At 34.4% G+C, this 21,914-nt stretch overlaps 2 protein-coding genes across 15 annotated transcripts in view; both read left to right on the top strand.

The window, feature by feature from the left end:
* The window catches only part of ASPP (Ankyrin-repeat, SH3-domain, and Proline-rich-region containing Protein), a 602,088-nt gene extending 589,689 nt beyond the window's left edge, over positions 1-12,399 (top strand). For 12 of the 14 annotated variants that reach the window (XM_074125835.1, XM_074125838.1, XM_074125840.1 and 9 more), the window contains 8 exons: positions 107-244; positions 3,599-3,789; positions 5,387-5,596; positions 5,796-6,115; positions 7,019-7,307; positions 7,413-7,579; positions 9,643-9,842; positions 9,940-12,399. In XM_074125835.1, coding sequence (XP_073981936.1) covers positions 107-244; positions 3,599-3,789; positions 5,387-5,596; positions 5,796-6,115; positions 7,019-7,307; positions 7,413-7,579; positions 9,643-9,842; positions 9,940-9,984 — 1,560 coding nt within the window. In that variant the 3' untranslated portion in view covers positions 9,985-12,399. The remainder of the gene's footprint in view (positions 1-106; positions 245-3,598; positions 3,790-5,386; positions 5,597-5,795; positions 6,116-7,018; positions 7,308-7,412; positions 7,580-9,642; positions 9,843-9,939) is intronic. The other 2 variants (XM_074125841.1, XM_074125839.1) reach the window with 1 other exon arrangement.
* Positions 12,400-17,619: 5,220 nt separating this feature from the next.
* Positions 17,620-21,914, top strand: part of LOC141453090 (uncharacterized oxidoreductase YbbO) — a 134,885-nt gene continuing 130,590 nt past the window's right edge. Inside the window, exon 1 of the mRNA XM_074125832.1 lies at positions 17,620-18,276. Coding sequence (XP_073981933.1) covers positions 17,796-18,276 — 481 coding nt within the window. The 5' untranslated portion in view covers positions 17,620-17,795. The remainder of the gene's footprint in view (positions 18,277-21,914) is intronic.

Genomic DNA, 21,914 nt, shown 5'->3' with positions numbered 1-21,914 from the left:
TAAGTAAAATCAAAGTTTTTCTTTTATTTTTTAAGTTTATTAATTATAAAATTATTGTTTAATTGTTTTTAACTATATTTTAAATTTTATTTCAATTTATATGTAGATGCCGAGTAATTTTCAGAAGCCTGTAAATAGTGTATCCCCTTCATCGACGCAACAACAACATCTATCGAATATTTATCAAACTTCGTCCACCAAGATCCAACCAGTCCAACCGCAGACCATTAATCCACCACCGCAGGTAAATATCTAATATAGTAAATATTATTTTAGTAAACGGAAATTCCTTAAATTAAAGAGTTAAGGTGATTTTAATTGAGCAAATTTGAGTATACATATACAGGGTGTTCATTTTAAGACGGCTCAAATGCATTTCATGCTTAAACGGTTAATCTGAGCAAAAAATGGTAGAGGAAAAATTTGTTGCCCGTCACCTCTAGTTTCAGAATATGTGACTTGATTTTAGATTCCTGCCCGCATAGGCGGCTGACGCGCGACCAAAAGTGAGGGTTTGCGGTTGACCCCTATTTTCATGTACACAGTTTTAAAGAGTATAAATAGTTATGAAAAAAACCGGAAACTGCAATTCGATACCTTTAAAATTAAAGGTGCTAGGCCATTTCAAAATCTGGTATTTATTATTCATATTTCAATTTTTTAACTTGTTATCAAAGAGACAGAAGAGCACGCGATAGCTCATTTTTATGTTTTTTTTTTCATCCCCTTTCTACTAAAAATATTGCCAAGGTAGTAAAGCCAGTATTTTTCTTAATATCGGGAAATAAGTCGTTTTCCGAGTGATTTTTCTAAGAAAAAATCAAATGTTAAGAGCTTTAGATGTTCTTAAGTATACACAAAATGGCTAAAAATTAAGTTTACATCTGTTACAAACAAGAAGGTTTAATAATTATTTGATAATTTTGGAAGAGTTGCATTTAATTACCAAAAAAATTGGAAACCTCCTGCCACATATAGAGTGCCTCATCAAATACAGAGAGCAGTTGATAACCTCCAGGCTAACCTGGCTTACGAGCCAGAGGAGACACCTTTGCTTCCTCAGAAAACAGAAAATGAACTTGTATTATCTTTTAGTGACCATAAACTATTATTATTTAGGATTAAACTAGCGAGGATTCAGTCAAAATGACGAATAACAACTACATCTTTACACCAAAGTTAGTACAACATATTTATTGTCTTCCTCAGGGCCTGGATATTACTAGTAAATAATACTGCAATTAGACTACTGAAACATAGGATTCAAAATGCATAACATTTTTTTTTTTAAATACTAAAAGTAATTATATCAATTAACAATCTCAGAAAAAACTGAGAACTGAATGGAGAATAGATATAAATATCCAAATATAACGGGACTTACATGGGGAATTTTGGTAATGACTGGGCGAAAGTACTGTAAAATGATGAGGCAAATTCAATGAATTATTAACACTGTATTGACAAAAGAATAGACTAGAAATTAGGGGTTAAAAAACTGAATACATCAATGACAACATAGGATGACCAGAAAACTGACAATTATTCAATTGATGGAGAATACGTAAAAACAAAATTACCAATATTGTATACATTCAATACAGCAAATTGAACACAACACAGCAATAATTGTTGAGCTAATCATTACGAAACGTTGGCGTAAAGATGGGAGTTTTTGTTATTTATTCTGACCGAATCCTCGCTGATATAATCCTAAATACAGAAAAATTAAACTTTTGGCCAAAAACGATGTAAACAAAGGGTAGCCATTTCAACTAGAATGACTTTTATGATTGCCTAATACACAATATATTCATTACGTTCGTGTATAACTTTTAGTTTGATATGAGTAGTGAGTAGTTTAATAGCGGTTTAGTAGTAATTTGGTTTTAAAAATATGGTTAGTTCTGTGGAAATATCTTGATACGTCGTATGTTCTTTGTAAATCCATAGTCGATTTCGTACTTTTACCAAGTGAGCAACAGAAACTTAGTTGAAGTCGAATTCTTTAAGTTGGATAAAAATACGAAAGCGGCCAGCAATACAAAGAACATGCGCGAGCGATAATACTAATTTGTTAGTATAGCATACTATAGTATAGTATAGTTGTAGAATGTGCAATGAGAAAGGAAGTAAAGTGGTTGCAACTTCGGTAACGAAAAACGGAAATAGATAAATTTATAATTATTTTTAAAATGATATTTGTGGCGATTCTCACCTTCATATTTTTCTATTGGTAATTTTTACAATTTTATTATATCTAAAATACTTCGAACTATTGTGAACGCTCCATTTTATGTCTCCAACCTGGACTCTATACACACTGACCTTAACATTCCTTTTATCGCCCAAGTCGCTAAAAACACGATACAGAAAACTTCACTTTAGCCAGCAATCACACGTAAATCCTCTAGCTCAGGGGTCGGCAACCCGCGGCTTGCGAGCCGCATGCGGCTCTTTTATCCAAATTTTGTGGCCACTTCAGCCTGTCCAAATTATAAATTGTACATTTAAATTTTATTGGAACAAATGAAAATTTCATTTATTAATGTAAAGATATTTTTTCAAAAAAAGAATTTTAAATGTGATAGGTTTGAAATTGAACAGAATTATATTAAAATACAGTACGTAATATATAGGACTGCCGCCATTTTCATTCAAACACAGGTTTAGTTATTATTTATTTCTTGATTTACTTTGCAATATGTGAAAATAAATATATAAAATTGTCAAAGTGGGTGTTTTTCAACGTTACAGCTTTTTCATGCAGTTTTTGTCCATCAACCCTTTTACCAATGTTCTACCGGACAGTTTTAAAACATTCAATTGTTATTGAATATCATAAAATAATAAATTCTGAATACAAATGATCTACAGAGTTTTTTACATTATCATCCTTGCGGCTCTTAGTAAGATTTATTAAAATTATTTAAGAAGAAATGGCTCTTTACTTAAAATAGGTTGCCGACCCCTGTTCTAGCTCAAAATCTTTTCTTCTAGAACTCTTCCTGATAATCCGCACAAGACGCCTTAAAAGACAGTGGCCTCGTGATCTCCTCTCTAGTGAAGAGAGTGACTAACTATATAATGTTTTGGAGTGTTACCACTGGGGAACTTCTCCACTCGTTACCTTATCATTTACTACTCTATTGTATCATTGTTACTTATAGCGCTAACGCGCTGATTGTAGCACAATAAACGCAAAAAAAGTATATTATAAACATACATTGCTTTTATTGGAGTAAATTTAAAGAGCAAATAGATTTTTTCAACGTATCTTAAATTTATAGGAGTCTGGTTATGTTCTCGGACTTAAGGTGTTCTGCTGCACTAAGTAGATCTTCTCTTATAAATGGATGAAACTGACTGGCTAGACGTCATGATTTCTCCTCTGGAAATGTTCTTAGGCCTTAAGCCTAAATAGCCCTCCAACTTTTTTCGTCCTTTTTTGTTTTTATAAAGAAAAAAGCAACGAGAAATGTTTGTCTCAAAATTTGTTATAATATTAATGGTTAAAGTTGTATTCAGTTTAATGTTGAATGAACAAAAAATTACATTTTTATGAAACAGAAACATTAATAATTGTTTCCGTTTCCAGGTATTATTGAAAGAGGAAAGCGAAACAAGCAAACCGGCACTTCCGCCAAAACCTGCAACACCTGTCAAACCGACACCACCACCTCCGCCCAGGCAGACGCATAACTCTGTCGAAGTGAGACCTGGATCTGAGGAAAGCCAACCTTCAGGGCTTACCGTACTTAGACCATCGACACAAATATCACATATCAAGTAAGGGAGTGAACAAGTTCTTGCGTAGCACAGTATCCAGATAAAGTAAAGAGAGATAGATTATTTTTAAATTAACCTTAAACAAAGAAAGATGAATCTCAAATTTAGCTGCAGAATCTTCGTAATTTGTTTGTGCCATCTCTGTTATCTAAAGTCGGATGATGACGTTAATGTTAATGATTATGACAGTGATATTAAGCAATGCTGTCAAGTAGAAACCTAATTATTTTCAATATTACTGCAATTTCGCGGTGTAGGGGTTTGCTAGAATTGGCCCAATTAATAAGGAGGAAAAAGAAATTAATATTGAGCACAATGATTCTGTGTACATCTTCTTTTGTATTGCCTGATTCTGTGGCAACGAATTCTAACAAATTATCCTCTTTAAGTGACTGCCGACTCAAAAACAATTTTCTGTCTCACTCTGAGTAAAGATGTTTCTTATAATTTTAAAATTTTCGTTGGTCCTTGACAGCAATTTAAACTATGAAGTAAACTATCTGAATTTCTATTCTTAGGGAACTTTTTACAGCTCACTGTCCAGTAATGTGGACAGTATTGTCTGTAACGAGAGAACACTAACCAGAGACCAGCAGTGCACTGAAAAACAATTGCCGGGCGCCAATAATCTCAGATGTTGACGCTCCATAAATACCAAAAACTTAAATATTATTTTGCAGTTTTGAAAATTAGGGATCAAAAGGCATAATAGAATATTTTATTTAGACAATCTTTACGAAATCTCGTTCCTTGAATGAAAGAAATATAACTTGTTCAAGAATTTAAAACAGTCTTATCCGATTCCCGTATTTGAAATGCAAATAAGGCCTGTACGTAGTTTCGAACGCCGAAAAGTTTTTGGGTTTTTCAGTCATCCAAAAACTTTAAAGATTCATATTTTATACATTAGATGTACCCGAAACACTAAAGGAGTGATACAGCTTTGAAGCCAAAGCTATGGTGGGACGGCATTTGATTTACCAGTTCTTATTTTTGCACACAATTTACCTAATAAATAAATTGATACTTTTGGTACCATAGACGGAAGTAGTGTTTGCGTGTCAGTCGTAAGTGCGTCCGTATTAAATATTTCTATTTACTTCTTCATTGATAAATAACAGACGTCGGGTTAGTTAAAGACCTCGGCTTTAGGCGAACAAAAAGAGATCTGAAAACAAGATCTAGTCGTAAGGCTAGATCAATGCCGAATTCCCTAGTCGCAAATTTCACGTTACTACTCGTTGTTCCAGAATTAAAGGCTGATCTCTCTCTAGAATGGATACTAACGATTTTTAATTGTCCTAAAATAGCTCGGAAATTCGTTCCTATTATCTGGTAGTATCATTCATTTAAAACAAAAAAGACAATTAGTTTGGTAATCTTGGATTGGTGATCCGATTTGTAGTCAACTAACGTAGAAGTTATGATTTTACATCTAATAAATCAGAAATCACCAGCTGATTTAAATTGATGTCAATGAAGCTATACTTAGTCTCTTTACTTACTGAATGCTGTGTATTTACACAGTTTCCGTTTGTAATAATCTTTCTTAAATAATCTAATTCTTTTATCAAATTTTACTCATATTTTTTTGTAGTAAATATAATGAGATACCGACCGAGCCTCCTCCACCGTTACCATCGTCGGAACCTCCTGAAGATCCACTTTCAAACAGTCGTCGCCTTCCAGCTAATGAACTAGCCATTAAACCTAGACCGCTCACCATTAAAAAACAACCAACATCAGAACTGCCAAGGCTTCGAAACTTTCTCGTCAAAGATGATATTCATCTCAATGATGAAAAAAGGTTTGTACTCTTTTTTTTTTTGGAATAATTTGCTTCAATTTGAAAACTTCATCCATCTTTGATGGGGATGTCCTCCATGAAATAATTTTTTTACGTTAAAAATTCATTTTCTACCGTTTAGTAGTTTCTTAGATTCTTAGTTAACTTTTAGTTGTAATACCAAACTATGTAAGCTTACTTTTTTTTCTCTACTTTATAGGACCAGTATTGATGAGAATTTGAAGGACAGTTCACCACAAGAAGACACCGATAATCAACGTTGTTCAAACAACGATAGTCCTTGCACGGAAGAGCCGACCAACAATAGCGGAAGTGTAAACGTCGGAAGTGGGCTAGCTTTAAGATCGTCCAGACGGATAGAAATGCCACCAGAATTTTTATTTCCTGAAACACCAGCGCCACCAACTCCACCAGCTGGATCTGGTGTGGAATTGTCACAATCACCGTCAGAAGATCAAACTGATAGAAGTGCACCAACAGAGGAGTCTGATCTTAGCGATAATAAAGATACAGCGTCAGGTTAGTCATAAATCGTATAGTATACAGGGTGGTAGCAAAAGTTCATGCATGGCCACATGTTTTGAGGGCTTACCCCAAATTCTTAAATTTAAAAATTGTGACCCTCAACGACAACTATTAAGTAGTTTTAAGATTTCATCTATCCGAAAAACAGCAGATTGTCAAGGTAAATTCCATGTTCTCTTTCAAACGACGTTACATTTTGAAACGAGAAAAGACTATTTCAAGCAAACCCTCCACAGATGCAAAAATGCAGTTACTTTTTAAAATAATACTTCAATTTTTGGCACGGACTTTCAGGATAACTCTGTATTTAGATAGATTGCTATTTAAATGGGCTTGTTTCAAGATCTGTTAACCCGATGAGCTTAGGATTGCTAGCCACAGACTTTCAAAGCAGAATATTTATGCACGCTGCTGAATTCAGTTATTGGATGATTAATTTTTGAAACCTCTTTTACTGTGTTAGACAGCTGTACGTCATTGACCCCCTCAAAGTTAATTCAAGACACCTTTTTTGATCTATTTGCGAAGGGAAAACGACATTTTTCTTCGTCTGGGAGGAATTTTGTGATAAGGGGAATGACAAAAAGATCTGTTAGAACTGCAGTTACATCTGAACTCTTTACTGTGCAGCAGGTACATAACAAGTCGCAAATTCAATCATTGACGGGCTAGGAAGTAGTGGGTAAAGCCGCGGTAGACAAAAAAGGTTTACTAAAACGTTCAAACAAGACGGAGAAAACAGAAATGGATATTTAAAACTTATTTTAGAAATTTAAAGAGATTTTAGGGCATTCAGCTTTCTCTGCATTCGCAAACAAACGTTTTAGTGCACGCTCTAAGTTTGGCAGACCCTCTTCGCCACTTCATAATACAAACTACATTTATTGGCCATTACAGATTCGGATGCATCTACCCGAAGAAAGAAAGGAAATCTGAAAAGTTCCGGTGAGAAGCAGTCACTGTCACGACGTGTTTCTTTCGATCCATTAGCGTTACTGTTGGACGCATCCTTAGAAGGTGAACTGGAGCTGGTCATCAGGACTGCTAGTCAAGTTGGCGATCCTAGCGCTGCCAACGATGAAGGAATTACCGCACTGCATAATGCCATCTGTGCTGGACATTTTGATATTGTTGACTTTTTAGTTACGTTCGGGTGTGACGTCAACGCTCAGGATTCTGACGGCTGGTTAGTAAAGCTTTCAGCAATTTTAAGAAGAGTGTATGCAGTTGTCAAGTTTGTAAAATTACATTAAACAAATTATGATATTGTATTTTTTTTTGTTTTTTTTAGGACACCACTGCATTGTGCAGCTTCATGCAATAATGTTGCAATGGTACGTTTCTTGGTTGAACATGGTGCTTGTATCTTTGCCACCACACTCAGCGATCATGAAACTGCGGCGGAAAAGTGCGAAGAAGATGAAGAAGGTTTTGATGGATGTTCTGAATATCTGTACAGTAAGTCACTTTTTTCACCATTTTCAAGGTTACTCAGACAATTTATTGTATTGTTTACATTATAGGTTATGTGAGATCGCAGGGCCGGATTTAGATGAAAAGAAGCCCTAGGCTATTCCACTTGTGAGGCCCTTTTACCTCCCATTTTTAAGTTTGTAAATTACATGAGAGATAATAAAATACATCACTACTGTGATATAGTTATATCAATATGTTAAATGAAACATGTTGCTATTGGTACTAACCTTTATAAAAAATGAGGCATGGATAATAAATAGTCTAATTTTAATTTTACTAACAATTTGAATGAAGGCCCCTCTTGATCTTGAGGCCCTAGGCTGAAGCCTAGTTAGCCTATAGGAAAATCCGGCCCTGGTGAGATGTAAACCATTTGCTTCACTGATTTAACATTTCTAATTTGAGTTGTGGTTTACACTGTTATTAGTTTCATTTTTAAATTTATATATACCCACACACTAGACTTAAAAGACAAGCAATGACAAAACGTGTGAAACTGCTCTACAGACTTCTTGGACGAAGCTCCAAATTACCCATAGAACTCAAACGCTTAATATACAGTACTATCCTCAAACCTATGTGGACTTACGGAGTAGAGCTGTGGGGTTCAGCCAAAACCTACAAATTATACGGACAGTACAGGACATTTCAGTCAAAATACTCCGACAGATAGCTGACGCTCCTTTCTACGGTGACTAACCTCACTCTGCACAACGACTTCAACATTCCCTTCATAGACCAACTCGCTAAGACTAAATACCAAAAATTCCATACTACTCTCTCGACTAGCTGTAATCCTCTTGTACTGTCTCTCACTTCTTCTGAAATCCCTAATACTCCTCGTCGACTGTATCGCCAGTGGCCCCGCGACTTCCTTACAGTCTGAAGAACTAAATCTCTCCTCTCTACTCCTCGTATTCTCCTCTCTCCAATAGAGAGTGCTACCGCTGGGCAGCTTCTCTCCTTCTGCTCTTCCCACACCAGTTCATCTCATTCGCCTCCTAATTACTTATTGTATATATTTATACAGATTGTAAATTACAAAATAAATTAAAAAAAAAAAAAAAAATTATATATATTGTATTCCTCGTCTTTCTATAATGGCATCTCTGATTATAATGGCGATTATAATTAATTATGGCGCTTGGTAAGGCGATAGAACTCTTAAGGGCTGGTTAACAGTTACATCTCTTGCGCACCATCTCCAGATATTTCCGTTACTTTTTTTAACCTCTTGAGGTTTTTGCAAGTTAATGGCTGAACAAGGTGTGGAGTAACTTATGTAATGATACTAGCCTCCTCGATTTTAAGGGGTTTCAATTAGAAAAATGAACACCTGGTCGACACTTTAAAACTTTATTATCTTACATAAAAATCCTTGACTAACAATTAACTAATTACCGTAAATTGTATATATGTAACTTAACTAATAATACGCGTAAATTGTAAATATGTAAATGAACTAAAAAGGTGACAAAAATGAACAAAGGAATTAAAAACCCTTAACTAAGAATTATAAAAACAATCACTACGACAGGAGTTCCCCCTTACCGCCCGTCGCCCTGCCTACCGAGACCAGAGAGTGGCGACCCCAAAGATCTCAAGACAAATTTGGCTTACCCGCCGCCAGCACATGCAGCTTGACCATTCCTCGCCAAAATCTTCTCTGATATATTGTCAGGGTTTTTCGCACTCAGCATCAGCCACTCCGTTCGGTCACACTCACTTTTCTGTTTTTCTTTCCTTCCTTTCTCTCACACTATCACTCACATAGACTCACATTGACACACCCTACACACACACACCACTCTCTAGGCCCCCACCATTCCGTCGGCAGCGCGCACAATGCTCCTATTCTATGCATTCCTGACTATGCATTCTAAGACTACCTTATCGGCCTCGTGTTACATTCTCTATGTATAGCAATTGAATTCTAAAAGAAAATATAATTACAATTCACCAAAACCACAATTCCGTCCCCTACACTTAGAACTACTAAAATATGGATAATAGCCATTTATTTTAATCATTTTTTCTCCTAACAGGTGTACAAGAGAAACTGGGCATCATGAACAACGGAATTGTGTTCGCTGTATACGATTATGAAGCTCACAATTCGGACGAGTTGACCTTCAAAGAAGGAGATCGTCTGCTGGTGTTGAGGAAAGGTGATGAATGGGAAAGAGAATGGTGGTGGGCCAGGTTAGGCGACAAGGAAGGTTATATCCCTAGAAATCTGCTTGGGGTAAAAGTTCTTTTAATATTATCTCTTTACTAAATTTCTTGTTTTTTTTTTGGTATACTCAAATACAATTGAATCGTATTTATTTTTAATGTTTCAGCTTTATCCAAGAGTTCATCCTAATAATAAAACAACCGAGGAATGACCTTATCTCCATTCAAGATCATCTGTGTGATACCTACTTTATTTTCTAATTTATTGCCAGCCATATTATGCAATGATGGCGGAATAAAAGAGAAACAGAGATAGAAAGTAGAAGCTTTCAAAAGAAAAGCAACGATGGCTTACCTCGCTTCCCAATTTTATTTCTTTTCTTTTTTTTAAAGTAGTGATAAGTGTAAAATCAAACCTGGCTAGGTCCACCCAATATGTACAATTAACACGCTCGGCCTACAAAATTCAAACCACTTTAAATAGAATGTGAATACAAAATTTAAAGTTATAAAAATCACTGTTGGTTAAAATGAAATCACGCTAGTAATGGCTAGCAAGCATTTTTGCATTCTTACACGCGAATAAAAATAAAAAAAGATTATAGGAAACAAATTATGAGTGCCTTTTTTTATAGTAATTTTATTATTCCAAAAAGAAAAATATTTTAAGATAAAATAAAATATTTAATGTGCCTTTATAGTAGTTGATGTTGAAAGAGCACCCAGTAAGTACTAAGCAACAACTACATATAATTTTGTAGTAATATTTGAGGCTGTCAACTACTATAAACGGACAATATGATTCAATAATAGTGAATAAAAGTAAATTCTATAATTATTATTATAAATTCAAAATATGGCTTTATTCTGATTTTTTAAGTTATGGAGAAGATATCTTAAATGGAGATAAGACAAAGTTTTAATTCCATTTTTTGATTATTTAATTTTTTTCTTTGCACACTTCATTTTGTTTTATATTTTATCTATTGGCCAACATCCTGTTTAATCATATCCTTAGAAAAGCAATTAATTTTTAGCACTTGTTATCGGTAAAAAAGAATAGTGATATTAATAAAAATGAGGGTTAATTCTTGGACATGTACTGAAGAACTGAGGGACCACTGCGCAAGAACTTGATCTTACCAAAGATCTCTACATCGTCTAGCCGTCCTCGTATTTTCAATATTATTGTTATTAGTTAAACCGGAATACGCATTGCAGCTACGCAAGGATTTACTGTGTCCACACTGTGCCGGGTGTGACCATGTCACTAGGCATTCATCCAGGTGAACAATCCCAAGAAGGGCTGCCGGAAAAAGGCAAGATTTATTGTGTGCACAGTGTGCTGGGTGTGACACATGTCACTAGGCATTCATCTAGGTGAACTAGATGCCGGAAGATAACCTAGTCCTTTACCACTCTGCTTTGCCTTTCACAGATATTCTGTAAAAGATTTCTTTCTTAACAAAACCAATGAGAGGATCATGGAAATGAGGAAAATAAAATCCTCCAACCCCTGTTAACTGCCCCGCAAAGATGGATAGATGGAGCTGGCCCATTCAGAATAACCCATTCCCAGATTTGGATAAAACCTTCCACCTAAACTACCATGATGTACTGAGGAATTGCTTTCCCCAGTTTTAATGAAAGAAGACTTTTCTAGGAAGATTCCTGGAAGTTAAGGGAACCAGCAAACCTTTCCAACCACCAAAATTCCCTCATTATTTTCTCCCAAATTTTCTCTATGGGATTTTCAGTCCTAGGTAGGATTAATCCTACATTCCAATAAACCCAAATCTCCGTGGCCTGCTCGTAATCCTTGTGTTCTTAGACCCCTTTTTGGTAGATCAGTTTACCACCATCCACAGGATGTTATTCTGCTAGCTCTAGGCAACCTCTTCATCCAACCATTTCCAGAATAATTAGGTGATTATTCTTTTCTTCTATTCTTACCATTGAATAGTGCATGTCCAAATCATCAAGCATTATTTACTCATTTCTTGTTCATATCACCCAAATATAGAATATATTCCATATCTTTTTCATATCAACGGTCACTAAGTCATACTTTAAATTTAGGAATTAAATTTAATATCTTTTAGTGAACAAATTATTATTTTTTTCCAAAATTCATTAAATTATTTAATCCCAAAGTTATTTTTAAAAAATAATTATTGTGGATTTAAATTTTTATTTATTAATACAAAAATTTATTTTACTCTTTGTTTTATCAAACAAATATTTGCAACCAAAATTTCTCAATATTAGAAGAATTTAATATTTTTAAGGCCACTCGTGACGTTTTTTTTTTTACTTCTAAATTTTAATTCTGTTGTCACAAAGATACTTTGTGTACCCTCCCTCCAGGTCCAATTAGCCCTTTCTTTGTTTTATATTATATATATACATATAATGTAATTTGTTGAGTAATATATAAATATATTAAATAAATAAATAATGCATATATGTTGTAAAAATTTATCTCAGGTGGTTATGTATATATTATATTATAGAAAAAATCCTTATATACAGTTAAACAAATTTAAAAATGAAGAGCTACATATATATAAATAATTATGTAAATATTTATATATATATATAAATATAAATAAATGAAAATGAAGAAGGAGCCAGCGCTAATAAATATAAGATCCATTTAATGCTGAGCATTTCCACCAAGTTTTTCCTTAATACGCAGTTGGATATTGTTATGTAAATAAATTTAAGAAAAAAGGAAAAGAAAAATCAGACCAAATTTCGTATTAATTAAACATTTTCAATTATATGTATAATAATAATTATATAAAAGAGAATATGAAATCAACAATATGGTTGCCTTAAAAAAGTTGAAGCAAGAAATGAAAAGATTTTTTCCCCACGGCATACCAAGAAAGAGAACAAAAAGTGTACATTGGAAATTTATGTGCCTTTCCTTAAAAATATAAAATATAAAAAAAATACAATTATTTAAATATCAAAAAGTAAAATATAAATATATATATATAATATAGTCCAGAATTTTTATTGCAAAAGCACTCTGAAATAATAATAATAACAATATTAATAATAAATCGTATATTTGACTTTTATACATTCAATATAGAAAGAGAAGAACAATAAAAGAAAACATTTTTCAGTAAAACAAAAATCAAACTATGTAAATTTGAGGCTTTTTAAAAATGTTGTAATTAATTTTAAAATTATATAAAAATAAAGATTGATATTATAGTCTTTTTCTTTTATATAATTAGTTGGCTTGCCCGTCCATGGAGGAGGAGATGTCTTTTGTGGTAAACTGTAACGGAAGAGCGAAAATAAACTTTGCTGGTGATGATTTGGTAATATGGGACTATGGGACAGTGGCTAAAAGATATGTGGGTGTAACTGGAGCTTTGCTGCGATGGGACAGATGCAGAAGTTGGAGAAGAAAGTTAGGAGGTACTTGGATCCCTGTTTTAAGGTAATATGGTTGGGGGAAATGGGAAACAAAAAAGTGCACAGGAGTTAAGGAAGTGGGTGAAGCTTGACGATGGTTTCAAATGGTTGCCGTATTGGCTAATTGGTTTGTATGAATCTAGAGGTGGTTTACTTAGTTTTTGCGGCGAAGGAAGAAATGGTGCCATTAAATAATAGGAATGTTCCAGTGTACCGTTCGAAAGGTGATTTTATGTACGATGTTTTTTCATGAATAGTGCACATTTTAAACTTATATAATATTTTTGAGAAAAATGAAGTCAAAAGTTTTTTGGAAAAAATTAGAAACTTGCCTTTATGTTTAGGCCACAAAGTGAAATACTTAATATTATTATTTTGGAATACAAATTAGCTTATTTCAAAGGAAATTTAACCTTCTTTCTAATGAGCTTATTAAAATAGCTGTAGCTTTAATAGTTTGAGAAATATAGGCAACGTTTTGCTAAAAAGTAGTAACACCTTGAAAAAACATAAAATTAAAAATATCTACAAAACCGAGCCGAATCCAGCCATAGTTTATATGGAATTTTTTGTTGCAAATGATTCCCAGAATTGCCTCCTCTTATGATGAACACCCTGTTTACTCTAACTACTGTCCTAATGATTTCAATTAAAGGTACCGTTTAACGCTTTTACTATGCCGGAAGTAATAAAACAGCAATGAAATAAATATACTGAAGTTAGAGAACAACCCATTTTATTACTCATTAAAATAACCAGACTGCTCCAACAAAACAGGAAACAAAGCCATCATTGGCAGTAAATAAACATCTTCTCTTTTTTCCTCGGATACATCCTATAGACGACAGGGTTTGTAACAAACACCTGTTCTTCGGTGATACCAGGATGCTGTTTCCATTGTTCTTAGAAACTGCATTATGAAGAAAAGAAGACAATCTTCAACATCCTGCCCTCCATCTCCGGTAGGTAAATGGTTATTGGAGATAAAAATAATTTTTCTCGGTGAACTTAGATTGGAATTCCGACTTTTTCCACTCTTTATTGAACTTATATTAAGAAATAAGGACGACCCAGTCTGTAACATCCAGCCCTGCTCTTGTAAATGGTTATTTGAGATTAAAAATCACTTATTTCGGTGAACTTAGGCTGGAATTCCGACTTTTTCCACTCTTTATTGAACTTATATTAAGAAATAAGGACGACCCAGTCTGTAACATCCAGCCCTGCTCTTGTAAATGGTTATTTGAGATTAAAAATCACTTATTTCGGTGAACTTAGGCTGGAATTCCGACTTTTTCCACTCTTTATTGAACTTATATTAAGAAATAAGGACGACCCAGTCTGTAACATCCAGCCCTGCTCTTGTAAATGGTTAGTTGAGATTAAAAATCACTTATTTCGGTGAACTTAGGCTGGAATTTCGACTTTTCCCCTGCTTATTGAACTTATATTAAGAAATAAGGACGACCCAGTCTGTAACATCCAGCCCTACTCTTGTAAATGGTTAGTTGAGATTAAAAATCACTTATTTCGGTGAACTTAGGGTGGAATTCCGACTTTTTCCACTCTTTATTGAACTTATATTAAGAAATAAGGACGACCCAGTCTGTAACATCCAGCCCTGCTCTTGTAAATGGTTAGTTGAGATTAAAAATCACTTATTTCGGTGAACTTAGGCTGGAATTTCGACTTTTTCCACTGCTTATAGAACTTATATTAAGAAATAAGGACGACCCAGTCTGTAACATCCAGCCCTGCTCTTCTAAATGGTTAGTTGAGATTAAAAATCACTTATTTCGGTGAACTTAGGCTGGAATTCCGACTTTTTCCACTCTTTATTGAACTTATATTAAGAAATAAGGACGACCCAGTCTGTAACATCCAGCCCTGCTCTTCTAAATGGTTAGTTGAGATTAAAAATCACTTATTTCGGTGAACTTAGGCTGGAATTTCGACTTTTTCCACTGCTTATTGAACTTATATTAAGAAATAAGGACGACCCAGTCTGTAACATCCAGCCCTGCTCTTGTAAATGGTTATTTGAGATTAAAAATCACTTATTTCGGTGAACTTAGGCTGGAATTCCGACTTTTTCCACTCTTTATTGAACTTATATTAAGAAATAACGACGACCCAGTCTGTAACATCCAGCCCTGCTCTTGTAAATGGTTATTTGAGATTAAAAATCACTTATTTCGGTGAACTTAGGCTGGAATTCCGACTTTTTCCACTCTTTATTGAACTTATATTAAGAAATAAGGACGACCCAGTCTGTAACATCCAGCCCTGCTCTTGTAAATGGTTAGTTGAGATTAAAAATCACTTATTTCGGTGAACTTAGGGTGGAATTTCGACTTTTTCCACTCTTTATTGAACTTATATTAAGAAATAAGGACGACCCAGTCTGTAACATCCAGCCCTGCTCTTGTAAATGGTTATTTGAGATTAAAAATCACTTATTTCGGTGAACTTAGGCTGGAATTCCGACTTTTTCCACTGCATATTGAACTTATATTAAGAAATAAGGACGACCCAGTCTGTAACATCCAGCCCTACTCTTGTAAATGGTTAGTTGAGATTAAAAATCACTTATTTCGGTGAACTTAGGGTGGAATTCCGACTTTTTCCACTCTTTATTGAACTTATATTAAGAAATAAGGACGACCCAGTCTGTAACATCCAGCCCTGCTCTTGTAAATGGTTAGTTGAGATTAAAAATCACTTATTTCGGTGAACTTAGGCTGGAATTTCGACTTTTTCCACTGCTTATAGAACTTATATTAAGAAATAAGGACGACCCAGTCTGCAACATCCAGCCCTGCTCTTCTAAATGGTTAGTTGAGATTAAAAATCACTTATTTCGGTGAACTTAGGCTGGAATTTCGACTTTTTCCACTGCTTATTGAACTTATATTAAGAAATAAGGACGACCCAGTCTGTAACATCCAGCCCTACTCTTGTAAATGGTTAGTTGAGATTAAAAATCACTTATTTCGGTGAACTTAGGCTGGAATTCCGACTTTTTCCACTCTTTATTGAACTTATATTAAGAAATAAGGACGACCCAGTCTGTAACATCCAGCCCTGCTCTTCTAAATGGTTAGTTGAGATTAAAAATCACTTATTTCGGTGAACTTAGGCTGGAATTTCGACTTTTTCCACTGCTTATTGAACTTATATTAAGAAATAAGGACGACCCAGTCTGTAACATCCAGCCCTGCTCTTGTAAATGGTTAGTTGAGATTAAAAATCACTTATTTCGGTGAACTTAGGCTGGAATTTCGACTTTTTCCACTGCTTATTGAACTTATATTAAGAAATAAGGACGACCCAGTCTGTAACATCCAGCCCTGCTCTTGTAAATGGTTAGTTGAGATTAAAAATCACTTATTTCGGTGAACTTAGGCTGGAATTTCGACTTTTTCCACTGCTTATTGAACTTATATTAAGAAATAAGGACGACCCAGTCTGTAACATCCAGCCCTGTTCTTGTAAATGGTTAGTTGAGATTAAAAATCACTTATTTCGGTGAACTTAGGCTGGAATTTCGACTTTTTCCACTGCTTATTGAACTTATATTAAGAAATAAGGACGACCCAGTCTGTAACATCCAGCCCTGTTCTTGTAAATGGTTAGTTGAGATTAAAAATCACATATTTCGGTGAACTTAGGCTGGAATTCCGACTTTTTCCACTCTTTATTGAACTTATATTGAGAAATAAGGACGACCCAGTCTGTAACATCCAGCCCTGCTCTTCTAAATGGTTAGTTGAGATTAAAAATTGATAAATTCAGAGAACATAGGCCATATTTCCGACTTTTTCCACTGTTTATTGAACTTATATTAAGAAATAAGGGCGACTTAGTCTGTAATATCCAGCCCTGATTTGGTAAATGGTTACATGTGATGTAATAAAATCACTTTTCATCGTTTTTAATGTCAAATAACCATTAACTGTGTCGAGGTGAATAATACAGATTAGGTATCTTCTTTCTATAAAGATAAGTGCAAAAGAACAGTGGAAATAGTCTCATTTATGATTGAGGATTACTGCATTAACTGTACTTATGTACGTGCATATTATGTTCATAGCATTTCTACGAGAGAAAATCCTGTAATTCATGGACTGAATATCAGTTTCTCAATATAGCTACTCCAAGTCGCAAGTCCCAAGTTAGGAAAGATCTTATTTATGATTGAAATTTGCGAAAATTATCTTAAAATTGCTCTTGTTAAGAGAATTGGTAATACATCATCACAGAACATTGTTTAAGCCATTAAATATTTAATTTAAATGAAGAAAAGAAGAATTAGTTGTTTTCTGCGAAGAAGTAAAGGTAAGAATGAACAGGTAAGTCTTGGCCAGCGTGGAAGGGGGACTTGAAGAAGCCGGCCTCTTGAGAAGGGGAATCTGTAACCGCCAGTCCAGTTCCAGCGTTGTGTTGGTTAATGTGTCAAGTCAAGCCGGAAGGTTACTTTTTCGATTTATTCCGCGTGTTTTTTGTTTACCTTTGTCTTTGTCGGGGGGGTTTAACTTGTGCGATTTCATTTTAATGTGAATTTTCGTGTTAACAGCAAACAGCTAAAATGGATGAGCAAACAGCACTTGTGATTGCTGTTCAGTTGACAGCGCTCTGTTGTATAGCCGGCTCTTTACTCTTGTATTTATTGTGTAAAGCTAAACGTGCTACCGCGGCAAATAATCAACTGAATGGTGAATCATCTGAACATCAACCACAAGAGCAGGAAACAGAGAATGTTGTGGTCGAAGAGGAAGATCTATGCCCGCCAGTTAAATATGTATTAGTCACTTGTGTACAGAATCAACTTGGCCTACAGTTAGTATTGCGCTTGGCTAGACTAGGGTTCCGTGTGTTTGCCGGCCTGCAGGATGGCGATCTGGAATGTGATGCGGCTAGAATTATTAGGGCTAAAATGAAAGGTTTAGAATCAGTACCAGGTGCTGGCCAAGGGGCTGTAATACTATTTCCATTGGATGTCACCAGAGAGGATAGTCTTCATGAAGGAGTTGACCATATTCGCAGACATCTACCCGCTGGACAACATGGTATGTGGTTTTCATCATTTATTAATTACTCTTTCCAAAATAATCTAGCTTTATAACTTTATAAGCTGTTTGGACACCACCATTGGATCTTTCTGTATCTCAGTGATATATCCCCAAACCGGGTGTAGCACATTTCTAAAAGCATTCTTTTAAAAGACTCTAAAAGTGATTCCTGCGACTTCCTGTAAAGCTTACGTTATTTTCTTCATTTCAGTAACTTTTTTATTGAATAACTTTTTTTGGGGCAATCAGTTGGAGGACGTCTTTCAAAGCTCTTGCAGCTTGGCCAGTCGCCTCCATTTACTCTTGTCAAATCCCTGAGGTCTTATTAAGTCAGATAGCTTATCGGAACTCGGAGTATTGTAAAAGATTTAGAACTGCAATTAAGAGATAATGATGTGACTTATACTAAGCCGTGTACGTTGGTTTTATTTGTTAGAGTATTTATATATTTTATTTTTGATGGCAGTACAAACTACAATAAAGCGGTTGCCATTCTTGCTCCTCAGCTCCTGTACCTGAGCTAAACCCCGCTTCCATCTTTACCTCCAAGTTCCCTTAGGTTCTTTGCCATCATTGGCCTCCATTACCTCATGTCCCTAAGGTGACCAGCGAACAGCTTTTTTGGAATTCTACCATCCTTTTCCCAGATGACCATACCATCAATTCCACCAATATTTTCAGTCTCCCTAGCCATAAAGTTCTTCTAATTCTTCCTGTGTTTGACCTTCATTCTACCATTATACTACCAAATGTCGTTCTAAAAATTTTCCAAATCCCAGACTCCAAGAAAAACACCCATTTTATTTTGTCTGTACCAAAACTATTCTTTTATTCTTAATATAAGGAACTATTCCTTACTTCTTAATATAAGTTCAATAAGCAGTGGAAAAAGTCGAAATTCCAGCCTAAGTTCACCGAAATAAGTGATTTTTAATCTCAACTAACCATTTACAAGAGCAGGGCTGGATGTTACAGACTGGGTCGTCCTTATTTCTTAATATAAGTTCAATAAGCAGTGGAAAAAGTCGAAATTCCAGCCTAAGTTCACCGAAATAAGTGATTTTTAATCTCAACTAACCATTTACAAGAGCAGGGCTGGATGTTACAGACTGGGTCGTCCTTATTTCTTAATATAAGTTCAATAAAGAGTGGAAAAAGTCGGAATTCCACCCTAAGTTCACTGAAATAAGTGATTTTTAATCTCAACTAACCATTTACAAGAGTAGGGCTGGATGTTACAGACTGGGTCGTCCTTATTTCTTAATATAAGTTCAATAAGCAGTGGAAAAAGTCGAAATTCCAGCCTAAGTTCACCGAAATAAGTGATTTTTAATCTCAAATAACCATTTACAAGAACAGGGCTGGATGTTACAGACTGGGTCGTACTTATTTCTTAATATAAGTTCAATGAACAGTGGGAAAAGTCGGAATTCCAGACTAAATTCACCGAAATAAGTGATTTTTAATCTCATATAACCATTAATTTAGGATAGCACAGCCTACGTCATTTGATGGATCTCTGAAGGGTTGTCCGCAGTATTAAGTTTTGGTTTCACGGCTTTTAAAAAAAGTATTTCTTTCTTTTTCTTTTTTTTTTAAATGATTTAAGGCGCGTCAACATCTGTAGTTATTAGCACCCGGAGTTTCCAGTGTACTACCGGCCTCCGATGTTCTCTAGTTACAGACTACATTGTTCGTTACCAGTCAGTGAGCTGTAAGAAGCTCCTAGGATGAACAAATCTAATTTAATGGATTCGATCCAGGAATCTCCCGCATTGAAACCCAGTACACTCTAGTGGTCTACTTCCTTCCCTATATTTCTTCCATGTATTCAATTTAATTGGATATAAAAGTTAAACACGCGTCCCGCGCTTATGATAAGCAGTTACTGTCGAAGGAAATCATTTAAAAGATTGCCTTTTCTCATTATCAAAAGCTATTTACTACAAAATCTTCTCTCTTTTCTTCAGCCTGCTTCACAGGACTGTAAAAACGTTTTACTTCTGGTGTAATTTTACTATCTATTACTTCTTCTTACAAAAGTTAGAAAAATCACAAAAGCTCACTTTTGACCAGCCTTTTATAACCTTGCATTCTAGAACTGAATGCTTGAAGTGCATCAAGGTAAACTGTTAACTAATTATAAATTAAATTGAAGAGTAATGCAAGTCAAACGCAGAGCACGTACTGTTGTTTTGCTAAATAAATGGTTAAAGGCCAGTTTATAGTTATAATAATGTCAACAACCATTAAAAATCAGATAGTTGCAAGAGTGCACTATATACTAATAATTTAATTCTGTACACGCTTTTTATTTATTTATTTATTTTTTTTAAAGTTAAAAAAACTTTAACTAACAGAGTTATGTAATTAACTTAATTATACCTATTATTATACTTATAGGTTATTATTAAATATTTATTTTTCTCACCTTCTACTTCTTACGGCAAAATAATTAATTTATTTAATAGATTAAAATTCTGCAGCTTCTGCCACCAATAAATAGACAAATAGAAAAATCAAAATTGTACGAATATAGTTTTCCTATTATTACAACTATTAATAAGAAAAACAGGCAGTAAGTTTAGTACTGTTCGAGGTTTTTCAATCGAGTCTTGAACGATCAATAATTTAATTTGAGTCCAGCTTTGAATTTTCCTAACCATATAGTTAATTGAGATTAAGGAGAATCGTTAGAGCCGTTTTTGGGAACTTCCGATGAGCGATTTCCTTACTGTCAGTTCCTTTAAATGTATACATGCATGCATGTGAAAAACAATTCTTTCTGAATCAATGACAAATATCTCTGCGGAATACAATCTCAGCTCACTACCCATTGGAATTTAAAACTACACCTACTTTCAAGCCGAAATTTCTGAATGAATCTCTCGTTTTGTACGAGGTCTGTTCAGAGAATAATTGAACTTTTTTTTTTTGCAAACTTTATTATTAATTTTATAGATTATTGATCGTTATTCTCTACAAAAAATACTTCCTTCCTTTAATGACACATTCTCGCCAGCCATATTTTTTTTTTTTAAATATAGTCTCGAATCAGCGTTGCCTGTTAAATATTTCATTAAACAAATAAGATATATTAAATAACAGATAGTTTGTCTTCTTACCTGATAGAATACATCTACCATCAGCGTTCACAGTTAGCCAGCTGTAATGAAAGTATGACGGTTCTCATATTTCTCATAATGTCACTTAAATAATTTCACTTTCTTCCAGAGATACCGAGTAATTAGTAGACAGAAAGTACTAGATAGTAGATAACTAGAAATCGATCATTATTATAGATTTTTTTAAAAATAAAATCACGTTATTTTTTTATATTAACCATTTAAATTTAGCTGACAACTGATAGTTCTTTCTAGACTTTATCGATTAAAAATTGAACGATTTTTTTTATTACTTTACCTGCAGTAATATAACAGGCTGACGGTAGTTAGTATTGGAGAAGAGCCCTTAGGATGGACCTTTTGTTTCCTTATTTTTTTTTGTTGGAAGCTCTAATTAAGGAATTCGCCCCTTGTTAGGCATAAGTTTTCATGCCCTAAAGGGGTACACCCCCACAGTAAAGATAAAACTCTATAGAGAGTTAAAAGTTCAATTATTTCTTCGATCATCCA

The sequence above is a fragment of the Rhodnius prolixus genome, unplaced genomic scaffold (assembly GCF_049639745.1).
Source record: "Rhodnius prolixus isolate KJV_2025 unplaced genomic scaffold, Rpr scaffold_3, whole genome shotgun sequence".
Lineage (NCBI taxonomy): Eukaryota > Metazoa > Arthropoda > Insecta > Hemiptera > Reduviidae > Rhodnius > Rhodnius prolixus.
This window is presented reverse-complemented; position numbering and strand designations above follow the sequence as displayed.